At 37.3% G+C, this 23,419-nt stretch overlaps 2 protein-coding genes across 2 annotated transcripts; one reads left to right on the plus strand and one right to left on the minus strand.

Annotated features, from left to right (window-relative positions):
• The first annotated feature begins 9,765 nt into the window (after window positions 1-9,765).
• Window positions 9,766-21,525, plus strand: LOC121970833 (ATPase family AAA domain-containing protein At1g05910-like). The gene is made up of 11 exons (XM_042521811.1): window positions 9,766-9,919; window positions 10,110-10,406; window positions 13,779-13,883; window positions 14,024-15,820; window positions 15,898-16,086; window positions 16,180-16,322; window positions 17,829-18,068; window positions 20,296-20,482; window positions 20,588-20,653; window positions 20,747-20,981; window positions 21,136-21,525. The coding sequence occupies exons 2-11, from the start codon at window positions 10,197-10,199 to the stop codon at window positions 21,486-21,488; spliced, it is 3,525 nt and encodes a 1,174-aa protein (XP_042377745.1). The 5' UTR covers window positions 9,766-9,919; window positions 10,110-10,196; the 3' UTR covers window positions 21,489-21,525.
• Window positions 21,526-22,103: 578 nt separating this feature from the next.
• Window positions 22,104-23,264, minus strand: LOC121973607 (zinc finger AN1 domain-containing stress-associated protein 15-like). The gene is made up of 2 exons (XM_042525001.1): window positions 23,059-23,264; window positions 22,104-22,892 (listed from the first exon to the last, which is right to left on the minus strand). Exon 2 carries the CDS (start codon window positions 22,856-22,858, stop codon window positions 22,457-22,459), a length of 402 nt encoding a protein of 133 aa, XP_042380935.1. The 5' UTR covers window positions 22,859-22,892; window positions 23,059-23,264; the 3' UTR covers window positions 22,104-22,456.
• Window positions 23,265-23,419: the final 155 nt, after the last annotated feature.

Consider the following 23,419-nt stretch of genomic DNA (forward strand, 5'->3'; position numbering starts at 1 on the left):
TTATGTTTGATTATGTATATCATATAATATACGCATGTGTATGATGTGTACAATAAGATGTTACTTATGTTTGGTTATGCATACCATGTAATGTACGCATATGTATGGTGTGTACAATAGAATGCTTGTCGTTCTAATTTTGCATATCCTGCTAGTAGTGCACATGCGTGTGGCGTGTGTTGATGATATCCTATCCTATTAATATTGATTGTGTATTAATGCTTAGAGTTCCTATACTTTTGGCGATGTGATTGGTTACCATCTAAGTAACACTTGCATTGTTTATTTCCTATTGACCATGTCCTCCATTTGTGATTGAGAGTGTCATCAGTAACTATGATATGTGTATTATATATGGTAACCCCAGGATTATTTTGATGTGACCAACAAATTAAGTTAGGTCATGTGATATTTTAATCTTGTGTCTAAGTATGCAAGAACTTAGGAGCACAGGGAGTCGAGCAAAAGACGCAGCTAGCGAGAAGGATGGTACGGGAGAGAGCCGACGAGCTCGGTGTGTCTGAGGTACCAGGTGCTGCGGAAGAGTACGCGGGCAGGCGAGAAGGAGGCGCACGATGTTTCCGAGGGACGAGAAGTCGGAGCGGAAGGTTGCTCGAGAAGGCCGAAATTGGGTTCGGGTGAACCTTATTTCGGGTGGCTGAAATCACCCAAGCGAGCGGAGTCGGAGCGGAAGACCTAGACCAAGGCGAGCAACACCGGAGCAGAGAGTCCGGACCAAAAGTTAACTTTGTTGACTATAGTGGTCCAGGCGCCCAGAGCCAGTCCGGGCACCCGGAATGGCTCCGGGTGCCCGGAATTGAGTTTTGACCGGATCATGATCAAACGCGATCTGTTGCAAAGGGGATAAAATTTTATCCCCTCCCAGGCGCCTGTAACCCTTCCAGTCCGACCAAGGCTATAAATACAGTCTTGGTCCAGAAGCTTTTCAATTAATTCAAGAATTGTGTACTCAACACTTGTGCGCTTACTGTTAGTAGTTTAGCTTCTATTTGTTTGTACGTCATTTCTGTAAGAGGCTTCTCCGCCTGAAGGAGATTCTAGTCCGACTTATTCCTTAGATTAACAACCTCCCCGATTGTAATCAAGTAAAAATCCCTTTGCCTCTTCTTTCAGTTTTATTTGTTCACTTTATTTATGCAAGTGTTATTTTGAAAGTTCGAGAAAGGTAATTTTCTTTTTGTGCAAGCTATTCAACCCCCTTCTAGCTGGCCAATGCGGTCTAACAAGTGGTATCAGAGTCAGACTGCTTCAGGAGGATTAACCACCGAATGAAGTACCGAATTAATGGTCGGACCAAGCATCTACCAACCAAAATTCGAAAGGGAATTCACTAGTTGGAAAAACCGAATGCAAATATTTTTTTTAAATCGATTTCGATTTATTATTAATAATGGAGTTCGGTTTTACATCACCAGAAGGTAAAGAAAAATACCATTAGACGAAAAAGGAGCAGGCCGACTACGTGGCAAACGACAAAGCAGAATTCCATCTGTTGAGCGTTCTTCCGCCATAAGAAGTCAACCGGATCAGCAACTACGACTTAGCAAAGGAACTGTGGGAAAAGTTCCTTGAGCTGCATGAAGGGACTTCCGAAGCCAAGCTCGCAAGACAGGATTTACTTTGCAACCAGCTCACCAACCTGCGACTTGAAGAAGACGAAATAGTTGCGCATCTGCACTCGAGAATTAAGGAAATCATCACCGAACTTTCGAATATCGGAGAAAAGATAAGTAACCGAGATTCGCTAAGGTACGCACTCAATTCTTTTCCTAGAAATTCAAAATGGGCGTCACTAGTAGATGCGTTTTATATTTCTAAGGATTTAGAAACTATTTCATTAGAGGAATTATTTTCCACATTTGAAGTGCATGAATCAAGATGTGCAGGTACAAAGGAGCCCAAGCACAATATTGCCCTCAAAGCATCGAGAGACGAACCTGAGTCAGAGCCTTCTCTCGACGACGAAGAAATGGTTATGATGGTAAGACGTTTTAAGAAACTTTGTAAATCTAGAAAAACTAACCATCCGCAGGGTAGAAAGAAAAGGGCGATCCGATGCTACCACTGTAACGAAGAAGGGCACGTCAAGGACAATTGCCCCAAGCTAAGGAACAAGGACAGAGACAAAGGAAAGAAGTCCATCCAAAAACACAAGATCTTAAAGGCGATGTGGGACGATACGTCGTCCAAATCGGAAGTCGAGGCTTTCTCCAGACTTGTACTAATGGCAAGTCATCAAGACGAGAACTACGATTCAAGCTCATCCGAAATGAGCATCGAGAGCATTGATGAAGGGGGAGCTACATTGGAAGAAAGCAGCAGTTCAGGGGAGACTCGGATAACGAGATCGACAAGGTAAGTCAGGTACAATCTCTTCCTCCCGACAAATTATTTAAATTTATTAAATTATTAATTAAGGATTGCTATAAATTTGAAAAAGAAATTAAAAATTTAAGAGTAATTTTAGCTAAGTCTTGTCCATTAGAAGAGTTAGACAAATTAAAAGTAAAAAATAAAAATTTGAAAAGACAAGTAAATAACTTGAAAAATCATGCATGTTCAAATAAAACAAATTTTAAAAAAATTCAATAATTTAAATTGGTATTTTAGATATCATAAGGGACAGATTAGAAATATTTCAAAGAAATATGTCCCTAAGAAATTCTTAGTTAATCTAGTTGGTTGGAACCTATATTGGGTTCCAAAGTCGTGTCTAACTTAAAATTTAAAATTAGACTTAGTGCTTTCAGCGAGAAAAATTAAACGTTAAATTTCTTTATGATGCTTTGTCTAAGAAAGTGATTATTGCTCCAATAATCAAGAAGGCCTAGTGTTTTGCCACTGCATGCCTAGAAATCAAAATATTGAAATGAAATGTTTAATTAACTTTATGATAAAGCATTAAAATTGAGATTAAATAATACTTTAAAAAGTTGTTTGTCAAACATTTTTTCTGAAAATTATTTTAAAAAAAAATTTCGTAAGAATTTTTAACTTAGAAATTTTTTCTTGCTTTAAAATTTTTGTAAAAAAGTCCTCTATTTATGTTTGCAAAATTTTTTTCTAGAATATTTTTTTAAATTGTCTAAACTTAGAATTTTTTTTTAAGTATTGAAATAAGTTATTGCAAATTTTTGATAATATCGAAATAATTTTTAAAAGTTTTCTAAATTATTCCCTTAGAGTTTTCTGAGAACATCAATTTTTTATGTGATCAAAGGAGGAGAAGGAAAAGTATAAGTCTAGGAGAGGTAGCCTACAATTTTCTATCTTTTTTGTACTTTATTGCAATATTAGTTATTTCATTTTTTTTCTATTTACCCTAGCTTAACTTAGGTTGCTCACATCAAAAAGGGGGAGATTGTTGGAACCCCAGGGTTGTTTTGATGAGATGAATAAGTTAAGTTAGGTCCTGTGGTGTTTTAACCTTGTGTCTAAGTGTGCAGGAACTTAGGAGCACCGGGAGTCGAGCAAAAGACGTAGTTAGTGAGAAAGATGACACGAGAGAGAGCCGACGGACTCAGTACGTCTGAGGTACGAGGTGCTGCGGAAGAGTACGCGGGCGGACGAGAAGGAGACGCGCGACGTTTCCAAGGGACGAGAAGCCGGAGCGGAAGGTTGCTCGAGAAGGTCAAAATTGGGTTCGGATGAGCCTTATTTCAGGTGGCTGAAATCATCCAAGTGAGCGGAGCCGGAGTGGAAGACCCGGACCAAGGTGAGAAGCACCGGAGCAGAGAGCCCCGACCAAAAGTCAACTTTGTTGACTATAGCGGACAGAGCGCTCGGAGCCATTCCGGGCGCTCGAAATTGAGTTTTGACCGGATCGCGATCAAACATGATCTGTTGCAAAGGGGATAAAATTTTATCCCCTCCCAGGCGCCTGGAACCCTTCTAGTTGCCCTAACCAAGGCTATAAATATAGCCTTAGTCCAGCAGCTTTTCAATTAATTCAAGAATTGTGTACTCAACACTTGTACGCTTACTGTTAGTGGTTTAGCTTCTATTTGTTTGTACATCATTGTTGTAAGAGGCTTCTCCGCCTGAAGGAGATTCTAGTGCGACTTATTCCTTAGATTAACAATCTTCCCGATTGTAACAAAGTAAAAATCCCTTTGCCTCTTCTTTTAGTTTTATTTGTTTACTTTATTTATGCAAGTGTTATTTTGAAAGTTCGAGAAGGGTAGTTAGTTTTCTTTTTGTGCAGGTTATTCAACCCCCATTCTAGCCGATCAACACGGTCTAACAATATATGTTGATGATATGCTTGTTATATTGTTATTATCTAATTGTTATACCCTGGACTATCCACGAGACCATTCGTGGTAAAGCGTTTCTCTCGCAGACAGGGACCTTGACATTACGAGATCATTTTGTGCTAGAGCATTTCTCCTGCAATTCATAGCTAGATAACTAAATGTCTTGATCACTTATAGTTTAGTGTGATATGGAGCATTGCTCTCACAATATGATGATATATTATCACTATTTATACTAACATATGTTTAGGCTAAGTAGTACTCATGTTGATCATTTCCTAGCACTGCTTATGATATCATTTACAGTTGAGTAGGTTGATATATATTAGATGTATTCATGTGATATCTGTAGATGGTGAGTATTTTCCTTTGAGATTGTATATATTGGATCATGAAGAATGCTAGAGGGGGGTGAATAGCGATCGTTAAAAATAGAGACAAAATTAAGTGTGCAGCGGAAGAGAAAATTGAAAACAACGCTAACAAACCAAGTTTTACTTGGTTCGGAGCCTTCGTCGACTCCTACTCCAAGGCCCACACTCGTCGAGTGCTTTCGTTAGGCAATCCATTAATAGTTTGCAAAAAGGGTTACACGATAAGTACAAGAACTATAATATAAAATTACATACAACAAGGGAAATAAAACTCAGAGTCACAGGTTGTCAGAGAAGCTTCACAGCGTTGCAGGAGCGTCTTTAGAGCAGCGCGCAAGAAGACAATTGTAGAAGAAAGTTGTGTCCTGTGCTCCTGGTGGAAGGCTGCTTATATAGACAGTTCCGGGCGCTTGGATCCCTTCCGAGCGCCTGGACCGTGACATCAACCCATCCAATCAGCATGCTCCAAATTGACGTTGAGATAGATTTTGGCATTCCGAGCGCCCGGATCCCTTTCGGGCGCCTGGACCTGGCTTTTCCAACAACTTATTTTCCTGCAAGAAAAAGTTAGTCCGAGACAATAAAAATTATATTACCTTGCAAAACAAAGTATGATATGCAAAACTGTACACCCGGTGACACACCTGTGTCAAGATGTGACAAGTTCATCTTGCAGCAGTGTCTACGACTTGAACTTAAAATAAAGGAGATGGAGCAATTCTCACATATGTCAGCAGTGGGAAGTCTAATGTATGCACAAGTTTGTACTCGACCAGATATAACATTTATAGTGGGAATGTTAAAAAGATATGTTAGAAACCCAGGACCGTCACACTGAAAAATAGTAAAGAGAGGGATGCGGTATTTGTAAAGAACTAAAGGGCATATACTCACGTATTGGAGATCAGATCACTTGGAGGTGATTGGATATTCAAACTCTGATTTTGTTGGATGCTTGAATAGCAGGAGGTCCACTTCGGGCTATATCTTTATACTTGCTAGAGGGGCTATATCTTGGAAGAGTGTCAAGCAGACGCTAGTAGCCACTTCTACAATGGAGACAGAGTTAGTAGCATGCTACGCAGCATCCAATTACGGGATTTCGCTGTGGAACTTCATCATAGTATTACAGATTGTTGATGGCATTGACAAGGCACTGAGAATTTACTATGATAATAAAGCCGCATAACTTTATGCTAAGAACAACTGCAGTTCGTCGAAGTCTAAACACATCGACATCAAGTTTCTAGCGGTTAAAGAAAGAGTTCAGAGTTGTCAAATTATGGTAGAGTACATCAGCATAGATTCCATGTTGGCCAATCCACTCACCAAAGGCTTGGTGCCTAAGGTGTTTCATGCGTATGTTGTGGATATGTGAGTCCTTCTTATGGAAGAAGAACTCATCTAGTGGGAGTCTGTATTTATCTTATTGCTCTATATTTGATAATAAAGACAAACATTTTATTTTGATTATTATACATACTTAAAGTTCAAAATATTGATGAGAATTTATATGTTTGTTTAATACTCTGACTGTGATATCATCATTTACTACTGCTGTTTAGCATTTGATGTTTGTAAATATAATAAAAATTCCTTTTTAGAATCATAAAGTTGATCATGATTTGCTATTGCAGTTTAGCATAAAATATTTTACAAATATGATCTGACCTCCTTTGAAGTTATCTTAGGACTAGTTGGAAATTGACATGTATTGATCACATTTTATATAATTTCCACTCTACACATCCACATATTGATCTATGTCATTAATAACATTGGTATTGTGATTACTGTGGGGGGTTTGTTATGATCATATATAGTAGCTATGACCTCTTTAGTCATATACCAATGAAGTTAATGAACCAGATTGTTTACAGGGGTATTTTGTACCAATAAAGTTTGATACCAAGTAAAGTTTTAATTGTATTTCACATACAAATCACATATAGCCCAAGTGGGAGATTGTTGGATATAATTATCCCTATTAGGTGAACTTATTTGTAAGTTGTACACGTGAATACGATCCGAATCCTTTAAAGTGATCTAACTTATGTCTAGTGGGTTTTGGGTAATTGGTTGTGGATCTCATATGTGTAGAACTTATAGTCCCGTATCTATTATCATCTATGGGCTGATAATAGATGTGCACTATATAATGGGTTGGTCCCCGGAAGATTAGGGTAATCTTTGAGACGTCTCTTCGTTCCCCATTGACGAAGAGGATTTGGCGCCGTCAACCCTAACTCCTCCGGAAGATCAACCTTCTTTTCCTTCTTCTTCCGCAGGATTACTGGATCGATAAACTCTACACGAAGAATAATGATAATTTTGCTACATTCAGGTTCTTTGTAATTATAGTATTTACTTTTTTATGTCATGTTCTCGATGAAACGAAGATTCATACTCATATGTTCTTGTTTTTCTTATTCGAATTCTTATTTCGGTTGTTTAGAATTCATACAGCTTAGGTTTTACGAGAACCATCACAGTCCCGGTCCCCTGCTCATTCATTGGTTGAATGGGTTGGATCCCACCTATTAAACAGATGGGATCTAGCTCATCCAACCAATGAATGAATAAGGTCTCTTCTGGTCCAGAAAATTCTGGACCAGAGGATCTGGCCTTCTACACTAACATATTGTGCCTCAATATGCCCCCTTGGGAATTCTTCAAGCTTTGGTAGATGGAACTAAACTACTTTTAAAAGAAGATCTTCTCCCGTCTAGAGGAGATCTTTGTTTGTTTAGTATTGGACCGTCTATAGTAGTCATATCGATTCTAATAAGTTATTTAGTAATCTCTTTTAGGTATTGTCTTGTTTTAGTCGATCTCAGTATATGTGTTTCTTTATGGATTGCCATTTCAAGTATTGCTCCTATTGGGCTTCTTATGTCGGGGGTATGGATTGAATAATAAATATTCTTTTTTTAGGTAGTCTGCGAGCTACTGTTCAATCCATTAGTTATGAAATATCATTAACTCTATGTGTATTATCAATATCTCTACGTGTGATTCGTTGAATATAAAATTTATACTTCTTTCCTTTACTTCAAGGAAAAAAGTTGAATCAATTGAATGAATATTTTTCTATTCATGATTCAGGTCAATGAGTTAAACCGGATCTCGAATTTAAAATTTTTTACACCAAAAATATTCTCTTAAATGAAGATATTCGTGCTTGGATGGTGGCTCAGGATCAACCTTATGAAAACCTTATATTCCCTGAGGAAGTTCTACTATGTGAAAATGCTCTTTAATGGAACTTTAACTTTAGTTGGTCATGACCAAGAAACCATAGGTTTAGCTTGGTGGGCCAAGAATACTAGACTTATTAATTTGTCTAGTAAACTACTTGGAGCTCATGTAGCCCCTGTTGAATTAATCATATTTTGAGCCAGAGCAATGAACCTATTTGAAGTTTCTCATTATGTACCAAAAAAATCCATGTATGAACAAGGATTGTTTTTCTTTCACACCTACCTACTCTAGGTTAGAGTAGGGGATGCTATAGACACCTTTTCATACTTCATATTTAAAGTACTTTACTTAATTTTCTCTGTATTTTTAAACTTTGGTGGTATTTATCATGTGTTCAGTGTTGATTTTCAAATTATAACGCTATAGTAATGTTGGTTTTGAGATTTATGTGATTTTTAAAATATAGCATTACCTAGTGATTGACGAGAAAGGTAAATTTAAAAATAAAGAGACCTTTTAAAAAATTTAAAAGTTAGATACATTATTACGAAATTTTATAACTTTATGTACGCTATTAATTATTGTAGTTTTTTTTCTCCAATCTAATCTTTTCATGTTATTGAGAATAATATGTCGTTCTCAGTGGTGAAATTTTCAGAAAATGTTTTTAATTTTATTTTAGCAATTATACTTTATTAAACATTTTTTTAAAAAAAATAATTTTTAGGCGCCTTTGATAAAAAATAAAAACGAGATTCGTTTTAATAATTTTGAAAAAAATAACGGTATCTTTTAATTTTTACCTATTAATTTATTTGAAGTTAAACATTTTTAAAGTAAGTTCTGTTATTAAAAAAAAAGGTAAACGTTTGGTTTACATATTTATTTGTTGTTTAATATAAAGTGTGCTTCATATTTAGTTCTTATTCTTTGTCCTACTCAACATTCACAAAAACGGATCATGAATATTTTTATGTCTTAAATGAATAAAATATTCATAAGGTTGATGTTCATCTCGGCAAGAATTTATTCATTTGAACTACTTAGTAAATTAAATAAATAATTTTAAATAATAAGATCATGAATTATTTATGAATAATATTCACTAACTTTGTAATTTCAAATCTACTAACCAACAAACTAAATTTAAAAATATTAACATAAACTAATTTTTAATAATATCTAAACTCATTTTCATACTCAAAAATACTAAATTTAAATTAAAAAATGAAAAAATTAAGTCAAACTCTAACAATGATTTTAACAACTAGTTCACTTTAACTTCAACTCAACTCGATTACCTTATCAAATAATTTTTAACAGCACCAAAACTTAGTTCAGCTTTCACATTGCATTTATTGGTTCTCCTTAATCATGTTTTTTATCCTTTTATTTTTTGTTCGTTTCTCAAATATATAAATTCTTTTCCCTCCTTGTTAGTAGTTCCATGTGTTTGTGTCCTAATTCTTAGTGTGCTACTCCGTCCATGCTTCATTGGCATTGAATCTCAGAAGATTCACTAAAACCTTGAACCTCCCAAACTAGAACTCTTTAGATTCAGTGGTCCCACTTTAGATTGACACCTCTAAAAAGTAAAGGGATTTCTGATTAAATTAAATTTAATTGAGAAAAATAAATATGAAAAAAAAGAGAGGAAAAAAAAAACTAAAAAAGTATGCGAGCAACCGCCGCAACGGTCGAAAACAGGAAGTGTCCCGATTCCCAATCCCTAAAGCCCACCCCGAGTCTTGATTCGGAGCGTTCGATCGGAGATGGACGTCTGAGATTCGTCCGTTCGGTCCACCCACGGCTCGCCACGCGATACGACCCGACGCGGAGGCGCGAGAGGAAAAACTCCCTTCCTCGCCGTCACGCACGAGCGCCGCACGTGACGGGTTCCTCCAAAATCCCTCCGCTCGTCTCGAGGTAGTTCTCGCTCGCTTCCTACCCCCCTCTGTTTCCGCCCCCCGCCTCCGCCCTCCCTCGTCCTCCGCCATCTCCGTCTCCCGCGCGATCCCTATATCCGCTCTCGCAGGCGATTCCTGGTCTCCCCGAGCCGATCTCGAGGTTAGGGTTCGGATTCAATCCCTTCCCGATTCGTTTTGTCGCCGCCTGCCTACGGTTTCCCGTTTGAAACTTGTAAACGATGCCTTCTCGACCGCCAGAGTCGCTGAATGCTCTGGTTTTCGGTTCGTCAATGGGTTTACTTATTTGTTACCAGGATCTTTTGATTTGGTTTGGGTTGCCTTCTTGCTAGGGTTTGAAAATGCTGCCCATTTTGGGGGGTTTGATTACTTTAGCACGATTGGTAATGCCGGCGCTGTAGCGGACTTGGTGCTGCGTTATGGATTCAAAAAGAGATGGGGCATCAATCGCGCCTCTGCGGACAAGTGATCGACTCCGCCGACGGCCTAAATACTTTGGCCGGCCTTACTTATACTACAAGCCCATGATAAGGAAGAGGATCAAGTCTAAGCGGAGGGATGCTGCTTCTCAGATAGTGAAGAGGCTGTTGAGGCCGAGGAATCACACTATTAAGGTTCCATCTCCAAATGTAAGTGCCTCTCATCGTTACATCAGTTGTGTTTATTGATGCTTCAAATATTCAAAATTGACTGTTCACTAATATTATTGTATTTAGCCGGTGGTCACTTTCTTATGGAATTTTACAATATAACAGTTGATACCATAATATCCTTCTTTATTGATTCACTTTCTGTTTATCGGAATGCAAAGGCAAATGTTCATGAAATCACACCACATTCCTTTAGAAGTTGGTATTAGATAAGAGTGCTTGCAGAATCTTGTTTGTTATTGACGGTATGGGCGTTACCCCAACTAAGTTTGAAGGTTTGGCATACCAGCCTTGGTAGTTGCTGTAGGAGATTAAACTTTATTCAAGTTGATCTTGGTTTGGAGGATTATTGAAGGTATTTATGGTGCAAATTGGAGGGAAAAACATATGGTAATAGTATTTATCTTTTAAATACTTGCAAGAAATTATTCATGTCTCTGCTGCAATTCCTTAGACATCTAGATTTTTATGTAATTCTTATGATATTAGAGCCAAAATATGTAAAGTTTCGATTGTGTAGATTAACTAGAGTTTCAGAAGAAAAGTTCAACATTTCAAAAAAAAAAAAAACGGAAAAATGAAATAGATGCTTTTTCAAATTTGATTGAATATGAGTAGGAGCAAATACAAATTTTCCATTACAAAACAAAAAGAATATATTTACCATAACTAAGTTTGATGTCCATATCTATACTTAATCTCTATAAATCTGGCACAAATGTCACTAACATCAATCAAGCTCTAGTGAATAATATCTGGTTTTAATTTTAGTCACAAAATACCTTATTTTAATTATTACAATTATTTAATTCCATCTTTCTTATCATTCTTCTTTCACTTGAATTTCATTTCCTTGTAATGCCTTTTTTCCTTGTCAAGTACCACCCAACATAATGATTGCCCCAACTTTGGCCGATTAGTCTCTTCAGTGTACTGTAGACCAAAATATGCACTATATGGAATCTTTAAACTTGATTGAGGCGCAAATACATATTTTTTCTTTCAAAACTACAAAACAATATATTTACCATTACAAAGTTTGACACTCATACCTATCCTTCTAAATCTATGAATCTCACATAAATGCCATTAACATCAATGAAACTCTAATTATTCATATTTTGTTAAATTGTAGAACTAAAACACCCTTACTGTAATTACACTAATTATTAATTTCATCTTTCTAGTTGAAAGAGTTTCCTTGTGTGCATAGTTTTTTTCTTGGTTCCTAATGTGTTGTGGTATACAACAACTAAATTGTTGTTAAGCCTTCACTTGAATCCATAGTGTTGTCTTTTTCTCAGATATCCAGACACTTTTTTTTTAATCTACAAATTACTAATTTTGGTATGATCCAGTGCCTCGCATTGTTATGCTGGTGGATACGAGGTCTAAATGAAGGTTTGAAATTATGAGTTGTGCAGGGTGGCATGGTCAAAACTTCTAGTGCTGCCCATCTTGGAATCGTGTTGCCCATGCCTAGTAGGTTTTGGCAGTGCCAATGGAAGCCTTGGTCGACACAAATGGAGATAGAACAAATCAATTGTGAGGTGCCTCATGAAGTTCTGAATCATGCTACTGATCATAGGGAGGGAAAGAGGAGACGAAGAAGATGCTACAAATAGACTTGAAATCTCTATGTGAATGCATACCAGGTGATTGACCAAGAACCAATGGAAGTGGAACCACATAAGGATGTGATCAACGAAGGAGGAATTCAATGACATAGGCGAAGGAGTCATGTAAGGTCGCTAGGGGGTTAATTTGGTATGGGTCCTCTTTGGAGTTGTGATTTGATGATCGCTGTGAATTGCACAACAAAGTCACTATTGAGGTTGGATACTAGGGAGAGTTATGTTTTTTTCCTCAAAGGCTTAGGTTGGATGTTAATTGATATATGATAATTAATTGATATTATAGAAATGTGAGCAAAGGGGAGCCTTGGTGCAAGGGTTAAGTTGCTGCCATGTGACCTGGTGGGTCACGAGTTTGAGTCATGGAAACAACCGCTTGCGATGCTGGGTAGAGTGGCATACAATAGACCCAATCTGGTTCGATCCTCCCTTGGAACCTGTATTGACACGGGGTTCGTTCACCGGGCTGTTTTTTTTAATATATATAGAAATGTGAGCCCTATCGCTTAATCTAAACTGGATCAAGTGACATATAATAGACCCAATCTGGTCCGATCCTCCCCCGGAACCTGTATTGACACGGGGTTCGTTCACCGGGCTATCTTTTTTTAATATATATAGAAATGTGAGCCCTATCGCTTAATCTAAACTGGATCAAGTGAATAAATTGATGGTTGATAATCAATCCTGATGTGATCCAAGGGCTCCATGTCTCAGCCCACTTAAATTGATATTAAAGGTGTGATATATACTCTATGTGTAATATATTGTTACTAATAGTATATGTATGGTACATAATTGTATGTATTATTAAAATAACATAGTTGATATTGCATTAATTAATTAATTGATATATTGGGTCTTAAGAGAAACCACTTTGGTACATTCTAGGAGAATTGTTTAGTTTGGGTTTTGAAAAACTATGAGGTTGATTTGATGCATGACATTCGTTATTTCCTTCTGGTAATAGCATGATGTAGGAAATAGCCAAGTTGCTTGCTACAATTCGCAATATGTTGCTCGCAAATGTTAATGTAATCAACTTTTTAATTCATATAGATTTATATACCGAAGTAGTTCCAAACCTGTACTGACACAATATAGTACAATACGGAAATTGTCATTCCAGTAGAAGGCCGAAATTATGGCTTGAGATTTTAAACTGTGGTCTAATCTACCAATCAAGTAGTTAGAGATTATCTTCATATGCCAGAAGTATTATTTACAGCAGATCATTCAGAGATTCTCTTCTCCAATTAAACTAGTAATATGTTCCTTACCCTTATCATTTGTCACAACACCTGTTCTTTTCCTCAATGCTATCTTATTTGTAAAGGCAACTAGAGGAAGTTGTTTCTATGTTTCCTTAGAAGTTCTGAGCTTCATCAATGTTACTTCTCCAAAAATATTTCTTGCTTCCTTTCTGTGTTATTGCAATGTCATCTTCTTTTATTGATATACTAATACTATGATGGAAGAGCACCTCATCTTAATTCAAAGAAGCCATTTTTTTGGTTTCTTCATGTCAACATTTCAGACAAGGTAGTTGTTTATTTTCGTTTTTTGGGTTTTTTCCCTTCTTTATTGCATCACCTCTTTAGATTTCTTTCCCAGATCATTGATCCAGATGCTTCCTATACATGGTCACTACAGCACTTAGAGTTTTTTGTTTGATCTAGCATATTTCTATTCCTAATTTTTCTTATTCATTGTGTAGTCTATGGTAACAAACTTGCGCCGCTCAACAAGAAAACGGAAAATGTCTATAAATTTAGAAGATTATGACACAGATACTTCTGGATCAGAAGATGATGATTTACTGGTACCTACTCAAGCTACCTGTATATGCAATTGCACATTCCTTTATTAATAACTTCCATTAGAAGCTTGAAACACAATACTTCTTTTTCCCCCCCTGATTTGAAGTTTTCCCCCCTTGTTTTTTTGTTTCTGATTTCCCAGGCTTCCAAATACCAGCCTTCTCAGCAGAGAAAACGAATTACAAGAACTAATTCTCTTCCTCGTCGAGAAGGATTGCGGCCTAGAAGGTCTTTGAATGATAGAAGAGCATACCAAGAAACAGAGGAAGGACAAGAGAGTTCTGAAGAACAAGAATCTGAAGATGAAACAGAAAATGATGGCGATGAGGATGAGGATGCTGGAAATGAAGAGGATGGTGATTTGGGTGATGAAGTAGCAGAAGATGAGGAAGTGGGGGATGAAGTTGCAGAAGACGAGGAAATGGGAGATGAAGTAGCAGAAGATGGTGATGATGAAGAGGGTGAAGAAGAACAGGAAGGAAGGAAACGATATGACTTGAGGAACCGTGCTGAGGTTCGTAGGCTTGATTCTGAAAAGGAGGGCAAACAAAGAATTGTGTCCCCTCGAAAAATACTTCATCGGGGTATGAATTCCAAAAACAAAAGATATCTGAGCAAAGATGGATCTCGAGTTCATAGGCGTCGAGGTATGTCATTACCTGATGATTCAGATGATTCTCTTCTTGTGGACGAATTCAATGAAGGCCCATCTACCCCTTGGATGCGAAACAGAAGTGGGATGCCATGGCTCTTGGGTGGCCTGGATATACATGGTTCAACAGCATGGGGATTAAATGTTGCTGCATCTGGATGGAGTTATCAGGGCGAAGCTATTAGTTCATTATCTACGGGGATTCAAACTGCCGGACCAAGTTCAAAGGGAGGGGCAGACATTCAACCATTACAAGTGGATGAAAATGTGAGTTTCGAAGACATAGGAGGTCTTTCAGAGTACATTAATGCACTTAAGGAAATGGTATTCTTTCCCTTACTATATCCTGATTTCTTTGCCAAATATCACATAACTCCTCCAAGGGGAGTTCTGCTTTGTGGTCACCCAGGCACTGGGAAAACATTGATTGCTAGAGCATTAGCGTCTGCTGCATCTAAAGCTGGTCAGAAAGTCAGCTTTTATATGCGCAAGGGAGCTGATGTTCTCAGCAAATGGGTTGGTGAGGCAGAGAGACAGCTGAAAATGCTTTTTGAAGAAGCTCAAAGGAATCAACCTTCAATTATCTTCTTTGATGAGATAGATGGCCTTGCTCCAGTTAGATCCAGCAAGCAGGAGCAAATTCATAATTCTATTGTTTCAACATTGCTAGCTCTTATGGATGGGTTGGATTCTCGTGGACAAGTTGTTCTGATAGGTGCTACCAATAGAATTGATGCCATTGATGGAGCTTTGCGCCGCCCAGGGCGTTTTGATCGAGAATTTATTTTTCCTTTACCCGGTTATGAGGCACGTGCTGAAATTTTGTCTATTCATACACGTAAATGGAAGGAACCTGTATCAAAGGAGTTAAAGATGGAACTTGCAGCTAGTTGTGTGGGCTACTGTGGAGCAGATTTAAAATCTCTTTGCACAGAAGCTGCTATCCGTGCTTTTCGTGAGAAATATCCTCAAGTCTATACCAGTGATGAGAAGTTTGTCATTGATGTTGATAGTGTTAGGATTGAAAGACATCACTTTTTAGAAGCCATGTCTACAATCACTCCCTCATCTCACAGGGGATCCATTGTGCACTCTAGGCCATTGTCTTCAACTGTTGCTCCCTGCTTGCAAAGGCATCTTCACAGAATAATGGAACAACTGTCTGATATATTTTCTTTCCTTTCAAATTCAGATGTCAGCAGACTCTCTGCTTTTTCCTGTGGCTCTGGAATTCCTCTTGTTTATAGGCCCCGTCTTCTAATATATGGGGATGAAAGTGCTGGATTGGTATAAATTCATAACTTTCTTTCAGTAAGTTAGAGGCTATCTTGGACTCTCTTTCTAAATCTGTTTAAGCATGACAGGACCATGTTGGAGCAGCTATTCTACATCAGTTGGAGAAGTTCCCTATTCATTCTATTGGGCTTCCATCTCTTCTATCTGATCCGAGTGCTAAAACACCAGAAGAGGCTTTGGTGCATATATTCAGTGAAGCAAGAAGAACTACTCCCTCTATACTTTACTTACCACAGTTCCATATTTGGTGGGAAACAGTGAGTTCAAAATTCAAATCCCTGGTTAAATTATATTAGCTTGTCAATTTTCTAAATGTGATTGAGATGCTAGATTATGTTTACTTTCTGCAGGCTGATCAACTACTTAAAGCTGTTTTGAAGACTCTTTTGTATGAATTGCCTTCAAATCTTCCAGTTCTAGTTATAGGAACATCTTTAGTATCCCTGGAACAAATGGACGTAGATGCTACTTCCATCTTTGCTCTCTCTAACATGTATGCTTGCTTACTTGACCTTTTCTTTTTTCTGCAGTCTTTTGTTATAATTGGTCAGATTTATAAGCCAAGGTTGTCAAATTGATATACTCTGTGATCAGTTTCAAATTTTGAATGAAGTTTTAGATAAAAAAAAATACTAAAGAATACATTTACCTTATTTGGAATATTTTTACATCATAAAATACATAAACTATTTAATATTATTTTATTAGCAGAAAATTAATGATGGAGCAAATTGTTGGAGATCCATAAAAAAACATGTAGGCCCAATCACAAAATTGCTATGTATTTCATTTCACTATGAATAGAAATGAAATGGACAATAGACTTTCATCAAGAAACACATTAAATCCTAGGAAGATCACTGTTAACTTCACTTTCGTTATTGACTCCAAGTTTCAATGCAATGAACTACAATTTTGAAGTGGCAATGCTTGCTTATAGTCTTTGTACTTTCTTCTTGGTCATTGTTGAATGTCAACTTCAGCTTGTCTACCATCAACTTTACATCTATTTTTCTTCTTTCTATATTTCAAGACTCCATGCTCGCTTGACATTTCTGCCTTTATTTCATAACAGAAGATTCATCCTTTATTTCTTATTTTACATGACTTCAGTTTAATTTTGAATCTATTGGGTTAGGTTTCCTTTTTAATGGTCATATCAATTACTGATGAGTTTTCTTTCCTTTTTTAGAACTTATTACATAAGACATGTGTTTGATCACATTGAGTAAAATCAAATCATCACAATTCTTTAAATCTCAATTTATACATATAATATGGACAATTTTACTTCTTAATCGCAATATATACTATAGTCATAGCGTTTCATTCTATTCTAACAACTATGCTAATTGTCAAGTTGCCATTACCCTTTCTCAATGTAGAAAGGACATTGAGAGATAAAGTATGCTAATTTTGTTGACTGCATTGAGGGATTAGCAAGTTTTTTTAAATGTTGCTTAGATTTCTCCTTGGCTCAAGTGTATAGATTCTTGCTGATGTTCTTATACCTTCTCAATAAAAGTCTCAATAGAATTCATTAATGAATTATCTAGATATAGTTTAACATGCATGATTTGATTTTCCGTGTATTATTTAATTTTGTTTCTAGGGACCTTTTATGTCATTGTCCCATAGAAAATATCAGTTTTAAGTTTTCTTTTTGTGTAGATTGTTTATGAACACCTTTATGGTTTGTTTTAAGTTGAGTGGAATTTCAAAGTACATTACTAAATTTTGAAATTATTGTGGAATAGTTGTCTTTCCAAATCTGCTTGATTACCAAACTTGAGGTTCATACATGGAACTGGACCTTACGTCGAATCCTCGTGAAACACAAACACCGTTAAAGTTACCTCCAGTCCCGTGCATACTATTTTTTGTTTTATACCTGATAACTACCTTTTTCTTTCTATCTTTACATATTGAGAATCTTACCTGTGAAAAAAAGCTTCTATGCTCATCTAATCAGCTTGGATATGGTTTTTTCTTTTGGCAGATATCAATTGGATAAACCAACCGCAAATGACAGGCTAAATTTTTGGGAGAAAATGGTTGGAGCTCTGTTGTCTATCCAACTTGAGCAGTCAACAGACAAAGAACTGACAAATCTTCCTGAACTTCCCAAGGCCCCAAAGGAAATAAGTCATGCAAAACTCTCAGAGCTCAAAGCAAAATCAGAGGCTGAGCAGCATGCTCTTCGCCGGCTCCGGATGTGCCTCCGAGATGTTTGTAACAGGTATGTTGTTTAATTCTGTATGGTGGAAACTTAATTTCTCCCAAGAATAAGTTATCAATTTTTTACTGATTGACCAAATTCCATTTTAGTAAATTACATATAAGGGATGCCGTATGTGTGAAACTGTCAAATATTGTTTTAGTTATTTTCATCTGGCGGTTATTTGGACTCTGATTGTGATGTTTTGTCATGCTCATCTTATGTGATTTTAAGTGAGCATACATGTGTGACATTTGTGTATTGTGTTCTGTAAATTACTCTTTTTTTTTTGCCATTGCATGAACATGAACTTTGATTCTTCGTGTTGGGTTTTGCTCAGTTGCCTAGCTCTCTATTCTCTTATTGTTCAATTTTTTTTCGAACATGAAACCATGCTCATTCAGATAAGCATGTTATGTAACGCCCCAGCTCAGACGGGCCCCACCCGAACCGAACCGAGCACGTCATCTGAATTGCCCATCGGATTAATGACTAGCTCCACAGACCACCGAAGGTCCTTTCAGCGTATTTTGTCCTCACTTGCACGCACTCTGGGAAACTTCCCAGAGGTCGCCCATCCTAAGATTTCTCCAAGCCAAGCACGCTTAACTTTGGAGTTCTTAAGTTTGGGCTTCCGAAAAGGAAGGTGCACCTTGGTGATATGGATAGTACCATCTAACATTTTAAGTCATACTTAATCAGAATCTTAGAACCGGGGTATTACATGTTATGTGGAGTTGGTAGATTAGATTTAGATTATGCCTTAAATGATGAACAAATTGTGGAACGATGTGATGGAGGTTGGAGAGTAGGGCTTTGGGAGGTGGACGATGGAGGGTATTAAGGTTGGTAGCCATTGTATAGGATCAAGTGCAGGTGAGGGAATAGATGTAGGATTATACATGATGACTTGAGGGGGATGAATAGTCAAAATATGAAAAATTGTTAAATAAAATTGAGTAAAGCTTAATTAAAAGTTTGTTACATTGTGAAAAGACAAAGCAGAGGTAAGATAGACAATTAATTAAGTAATGCTAACTCAATTCTTTTACCATCGTTTGGAACCCCCATGTTCTCTTTTACCATGATTTGAATTCCCCATGTTCTTACTCCAAGGCCTACGGACAAGGTAACTCACTTCTCGAAAAACCATTATATTTTCTTGTTACTAGAGGCGGAGAAACCTCGTAGAAAATCTTTTAAAATAAAAAAAAGTAAGGCATAGGAAAAGCTTGTGTAAAAATTAGAGTTTAAATATAAAGGCCTCAAGTGCAAACAAAATGGAATGATAGTAGAATAGTGCTTTTCTTGTTGTTAGACTACCTCCCCTTGCTTTTCTATTTATAGTCTTTGGAATAACCTTGAATTAGTTTCAACTATCTATTTTCACCTTTTGGGAGCTTATAACCTTGACTTCTTTGGTTGCAAATTTGTTGGACTTCTCTGGCTACCAAGTTTCTGGTCAGCATTGACCTATTTGAACATTTTTTGTTAACATGTTGGATTTCTCCCTTCTGTAAGTATTCGATCAACCTTGACTATTTGGACTTTTCTATCAGCCAACTCATGTCAAACTTCCTTATCTGCTAGCGTCTGTTGTAATTTTTTATTCACTAACTATTCCGTCAAAGTTGACCTACTTTTCCAACCAATGCACCTGCAATTATCTGTGCGCACTTCCACACTTAACAAATACATTAGTAAACACAATATTAATCTAATTTAAATCATTTGTCAAATACATCAAATCTACTTAGTCAAGCTCGATCACTTAGGGCACGATTGCTCGAACAATAGAGATGCATGCGTTGCTAAGGATTCATGTTGCATTGCAGTTTGTTGATTCTGGTGCAATAGAAGTAGCGTTAAGAAGAGAACGAATGAGTGGAAGAGAGGGAAAGAGGGAAAAAGAAGGTTTACAAAGTGGGGGACAGAGAAGGAGAGAAGTGAGGAGAAAAAGAGAGGAAGAGAGAGAAAGGGAGAGGTTAAAAAAAAATTATAAAAAAGGATTCAAAATATGCTGTTTAAATATTGCATTCAGATTTCCATCCATCTTCATTATAATTTTTGGCGGTCATTCAAAACTGTACTTATGAATGATCGTGCATGATTGCAACAAAAAAGAAATCATGTGTTCATTTACAAGGTAGTCCAAAATTTATTTATGATTTAAGCTATTTACCTATTACATATTGATCTAAATGACTGTATATGATATTGGCATGCTGAAGTTATTCTGTGTTCTCAGGATTTTGTATGACAAGCGATTTAGTGCATTTCACTATCCTGTGTCTGATGAGGACGCACCTGGTTATCATTCTATTATTCATAATCCTATGGATATGGCAACTATCTTGCAGCGAGTAGATTGTGGACAATACCGCACCCGTTCAGAATTTTCACAAGATATTGACCTGATTGTGTCTAATGCTAAGGTGCTTGTTAGTTTGTGTTTCCTTATGGTGACTACGGCATTTTGTCCTCTATTATTTTGTTAGCCAGTCAAGGGTTCCATCTCTCTAAATGTTTTTATTGCGTAGGCTTACAATAAAGATGATTATACGGGTGCTAGGATCGTAAGCAGAGCTTGTGAACTCCGTGATGTGGTATTAGTATTTTCTTTTCTTTTATACCAACTGTTAATTATTCATCCGAATGTCTTTCCAATTTTTTTTTTATAATATTGTCTTTTTGTTTAGGTGGAAGGTATGTTGACACAGATGGATCCAACACTAATTTCATTCTGTGACAAAATTGCTGCACAAGGCCCATGCCTGCAATTGGCAGATGACGCCGATGGATCAAATGTTTCTGCAGTACCTGTTGCTCAACTAGCTTCTGTTACTAGAGCAAGTGCCCGACTCCGTAATGTCCAACCAGAAGTAAACCCGACACAAAGTTATGAAGCATTGAAGCGGCAAAAGAACCATACAGGTATCGAGATCTTTTGTAATATATCCAGTGTATCAGTAAATTCTGACCATCCTACGAAATTTCACGCTCAACTGTTATTCTTCTTGGATTTCCTAGTTAAGTAATCAGTATCAAATGAGAGCATAGTAACCGCTTGTCTTTGTTTTCACTTCAGGTATTGATGAAGGATCTATAGCTGAACCAGTCCAGCAAGAATCTCAAGAACTAGGTGCAAGTGCTCCAGTAGACAATTCAAATAAGGAACAGTTAGAAGCATCAGAAGTAGCGCCTGTTCCTGAAAACGATCATGATGTTGATATGGCTGATGCAGAGTTCTCCGAGCGGTTAGAAGCTGTGAAGCAGCGGTTTATTGAGCGAACAGAAGGCCATGGCATTCCTGAGCTTGAGCTGCTCTACATCAGAGCAATGAAAGATGTGACAGTGGTAGGAAGTAAACATACAGAAGATGCTAAGCTTCTGGTTTTGAGGCATCTTTCGAAATTTGTTGAGGATGATGCAAATATTTAACTTCAATATATCAAGCCTTTTTGCTGGCCTTCTAGCACATTGAGTTTCGTATATATAATTGGTTATAGTTTCATCGACTCTACTTAGGTCTAAAGTTTAGGGAGAATACAGAGAGATTTTAAGGCTATGGCTCACGCAGGTGAAACTCCAAAAGCCTATATAGTATACTTAGAGCTGTAAGCTGAGTTAAATGTTAATGAGCAAATTTGATATTTAGCTTGATAAAGAACTTGTTTATGAGCAAATTTCTGCAACGTGCGCTTTCCGATTTATCCTAGTGGCTGATGAAATTTTTTTATAGAGCTGGACCGGTCATCCCAGGGATAGTAAATATGATTAATTGAGATTATCATTTTTTTTTTTTTTTGTTTATGAGCAAATTTGAAACTTAATTCATTTAGTACATCAAAGAAAGAATTTCACATTCCTAAAACATACTTGAATGAAACCCCAATTTTCAAGTCAGTTCCATTTCGGCACTTCAAGGATGGCCAATCAGACTGAGAAACAACTCTAAATAAGAATCGAGCAATTTTAGTAGATTATCCGTGATTTATCTCCCTTCACATAACTATAATAGTGTTGTGAGGGACAGGGTGAGCTTTTGCTACAATAAGAAACAAGCAAAGTTTTCTATTACTGATATCAAAGTGCTTCCAAATTATCTAACTCATAATAAGAATCAAGGAATTTGAAGAACTAGGCACATCAAACTTCCATGTCAGTTTCTAAACAAGCAAAGACCTTAACAATGGAAGAAGAAGCTTCTTTTTTCAAGTTTCAAGAAAGAAATTCTACACAGAAATTTGATTTGAATCATGCAAAATTTCTGGCTGATCATTCATCAGATATCAGTAGTAGAGAACACATGCTAAGAAATCTGGGTTGAATCTCTGGATGATTGAGACAGAATGCAATTCAATCAGACTGCAAGCTGAAGTTGAGGGAAGAACAGAAGCAGCGTAACCTCATATTTTAATGATCTTTGCAGCTCTTATGAGAGGGTTGTTCTTGGCGATCTGCTCTCTACCAGCCGCCTTGTAATCGAAAGAGCAGTCATGAGCATCGGAGTATCGGTGGAGATTGCAGAAGAGATCGCCGCAGCGGCAGCGGAAGCAGGTCAAACCCACCCTTTTCCTGCAGATCAGGCAGCGCTTGATGGGCGGGGACGACCGGCGCTCTTCCTCGGGCTTCAGCGGGCAGGAGATCGGAGCGACAGGAGCTTGGAGCCTCTCGGGCCTCTCCGGAGCTGGAAATTCTTGAGGGGCCAAAAGAGAAGGCTGCGATGGCAACGGAGGGGGCGAAGAGGACGACGAGGGTTTGAGAATCTTCGCTTCGTCCTTGTTAAGATCACACCTTTCCCCTGCCATCTACTTTAACTCCGAAAGCAAATCCACACAAAATCTACAAGAAGAAGAAACTGAAGATCAATCACGAACAAAGCCGCGCCGATCGATCCAACGGAAAAAATCACCAAAAGGAACCATTTTTGCAAGGGAAACGAGATCGACAAGATGAAATCGAATAAATCTACGTTTTTTTTAAGAAAATCGAAAGAAAAAAAATATACCTGGGGCACAAATTATGCAGAAGAATCGAGAGAAGGCAGCTTTGTACGACGAACACCCAAATAGAGAAAGATCGCGAAAAAGTTTGAAAGAGGAATCTGACAGGAGGAGATCGGAGATCGGAGAGGAAACGTAGATCGATCAAAAAACAAGTTCGTCGCCGATCGATCTCACAACCCGTCTTATGAAAATCTCAAGGACGTTTTACTAGGAAAATGTCCTAAAAAATCCGTGGCAGATTTTTCGAAGAGCACCTTTGAGTTTCATTTTTTTCCATTAGACGCCCAATTTGATCAATAGTGTGTGTAGATTGAGTTGTTGTTATTATTATTATTATTATTATTGTTATTATTATTATTATTA

This window comes from Zingiber officinale, chromosome 4A (assembly GCF_018446385.1).
Source record: "Zingiber officinale cultivar Zhangliang chromosome 4A, Zo_v1.1, whole genome shotgun sequence".
Taxonomy (NCBI): Eukaryota; Viridiplantae; Streptophyta; class Magnoliopsida; order Zingiberales; family Zingiberaceae; genus Zingiber; species Zingiber officinale.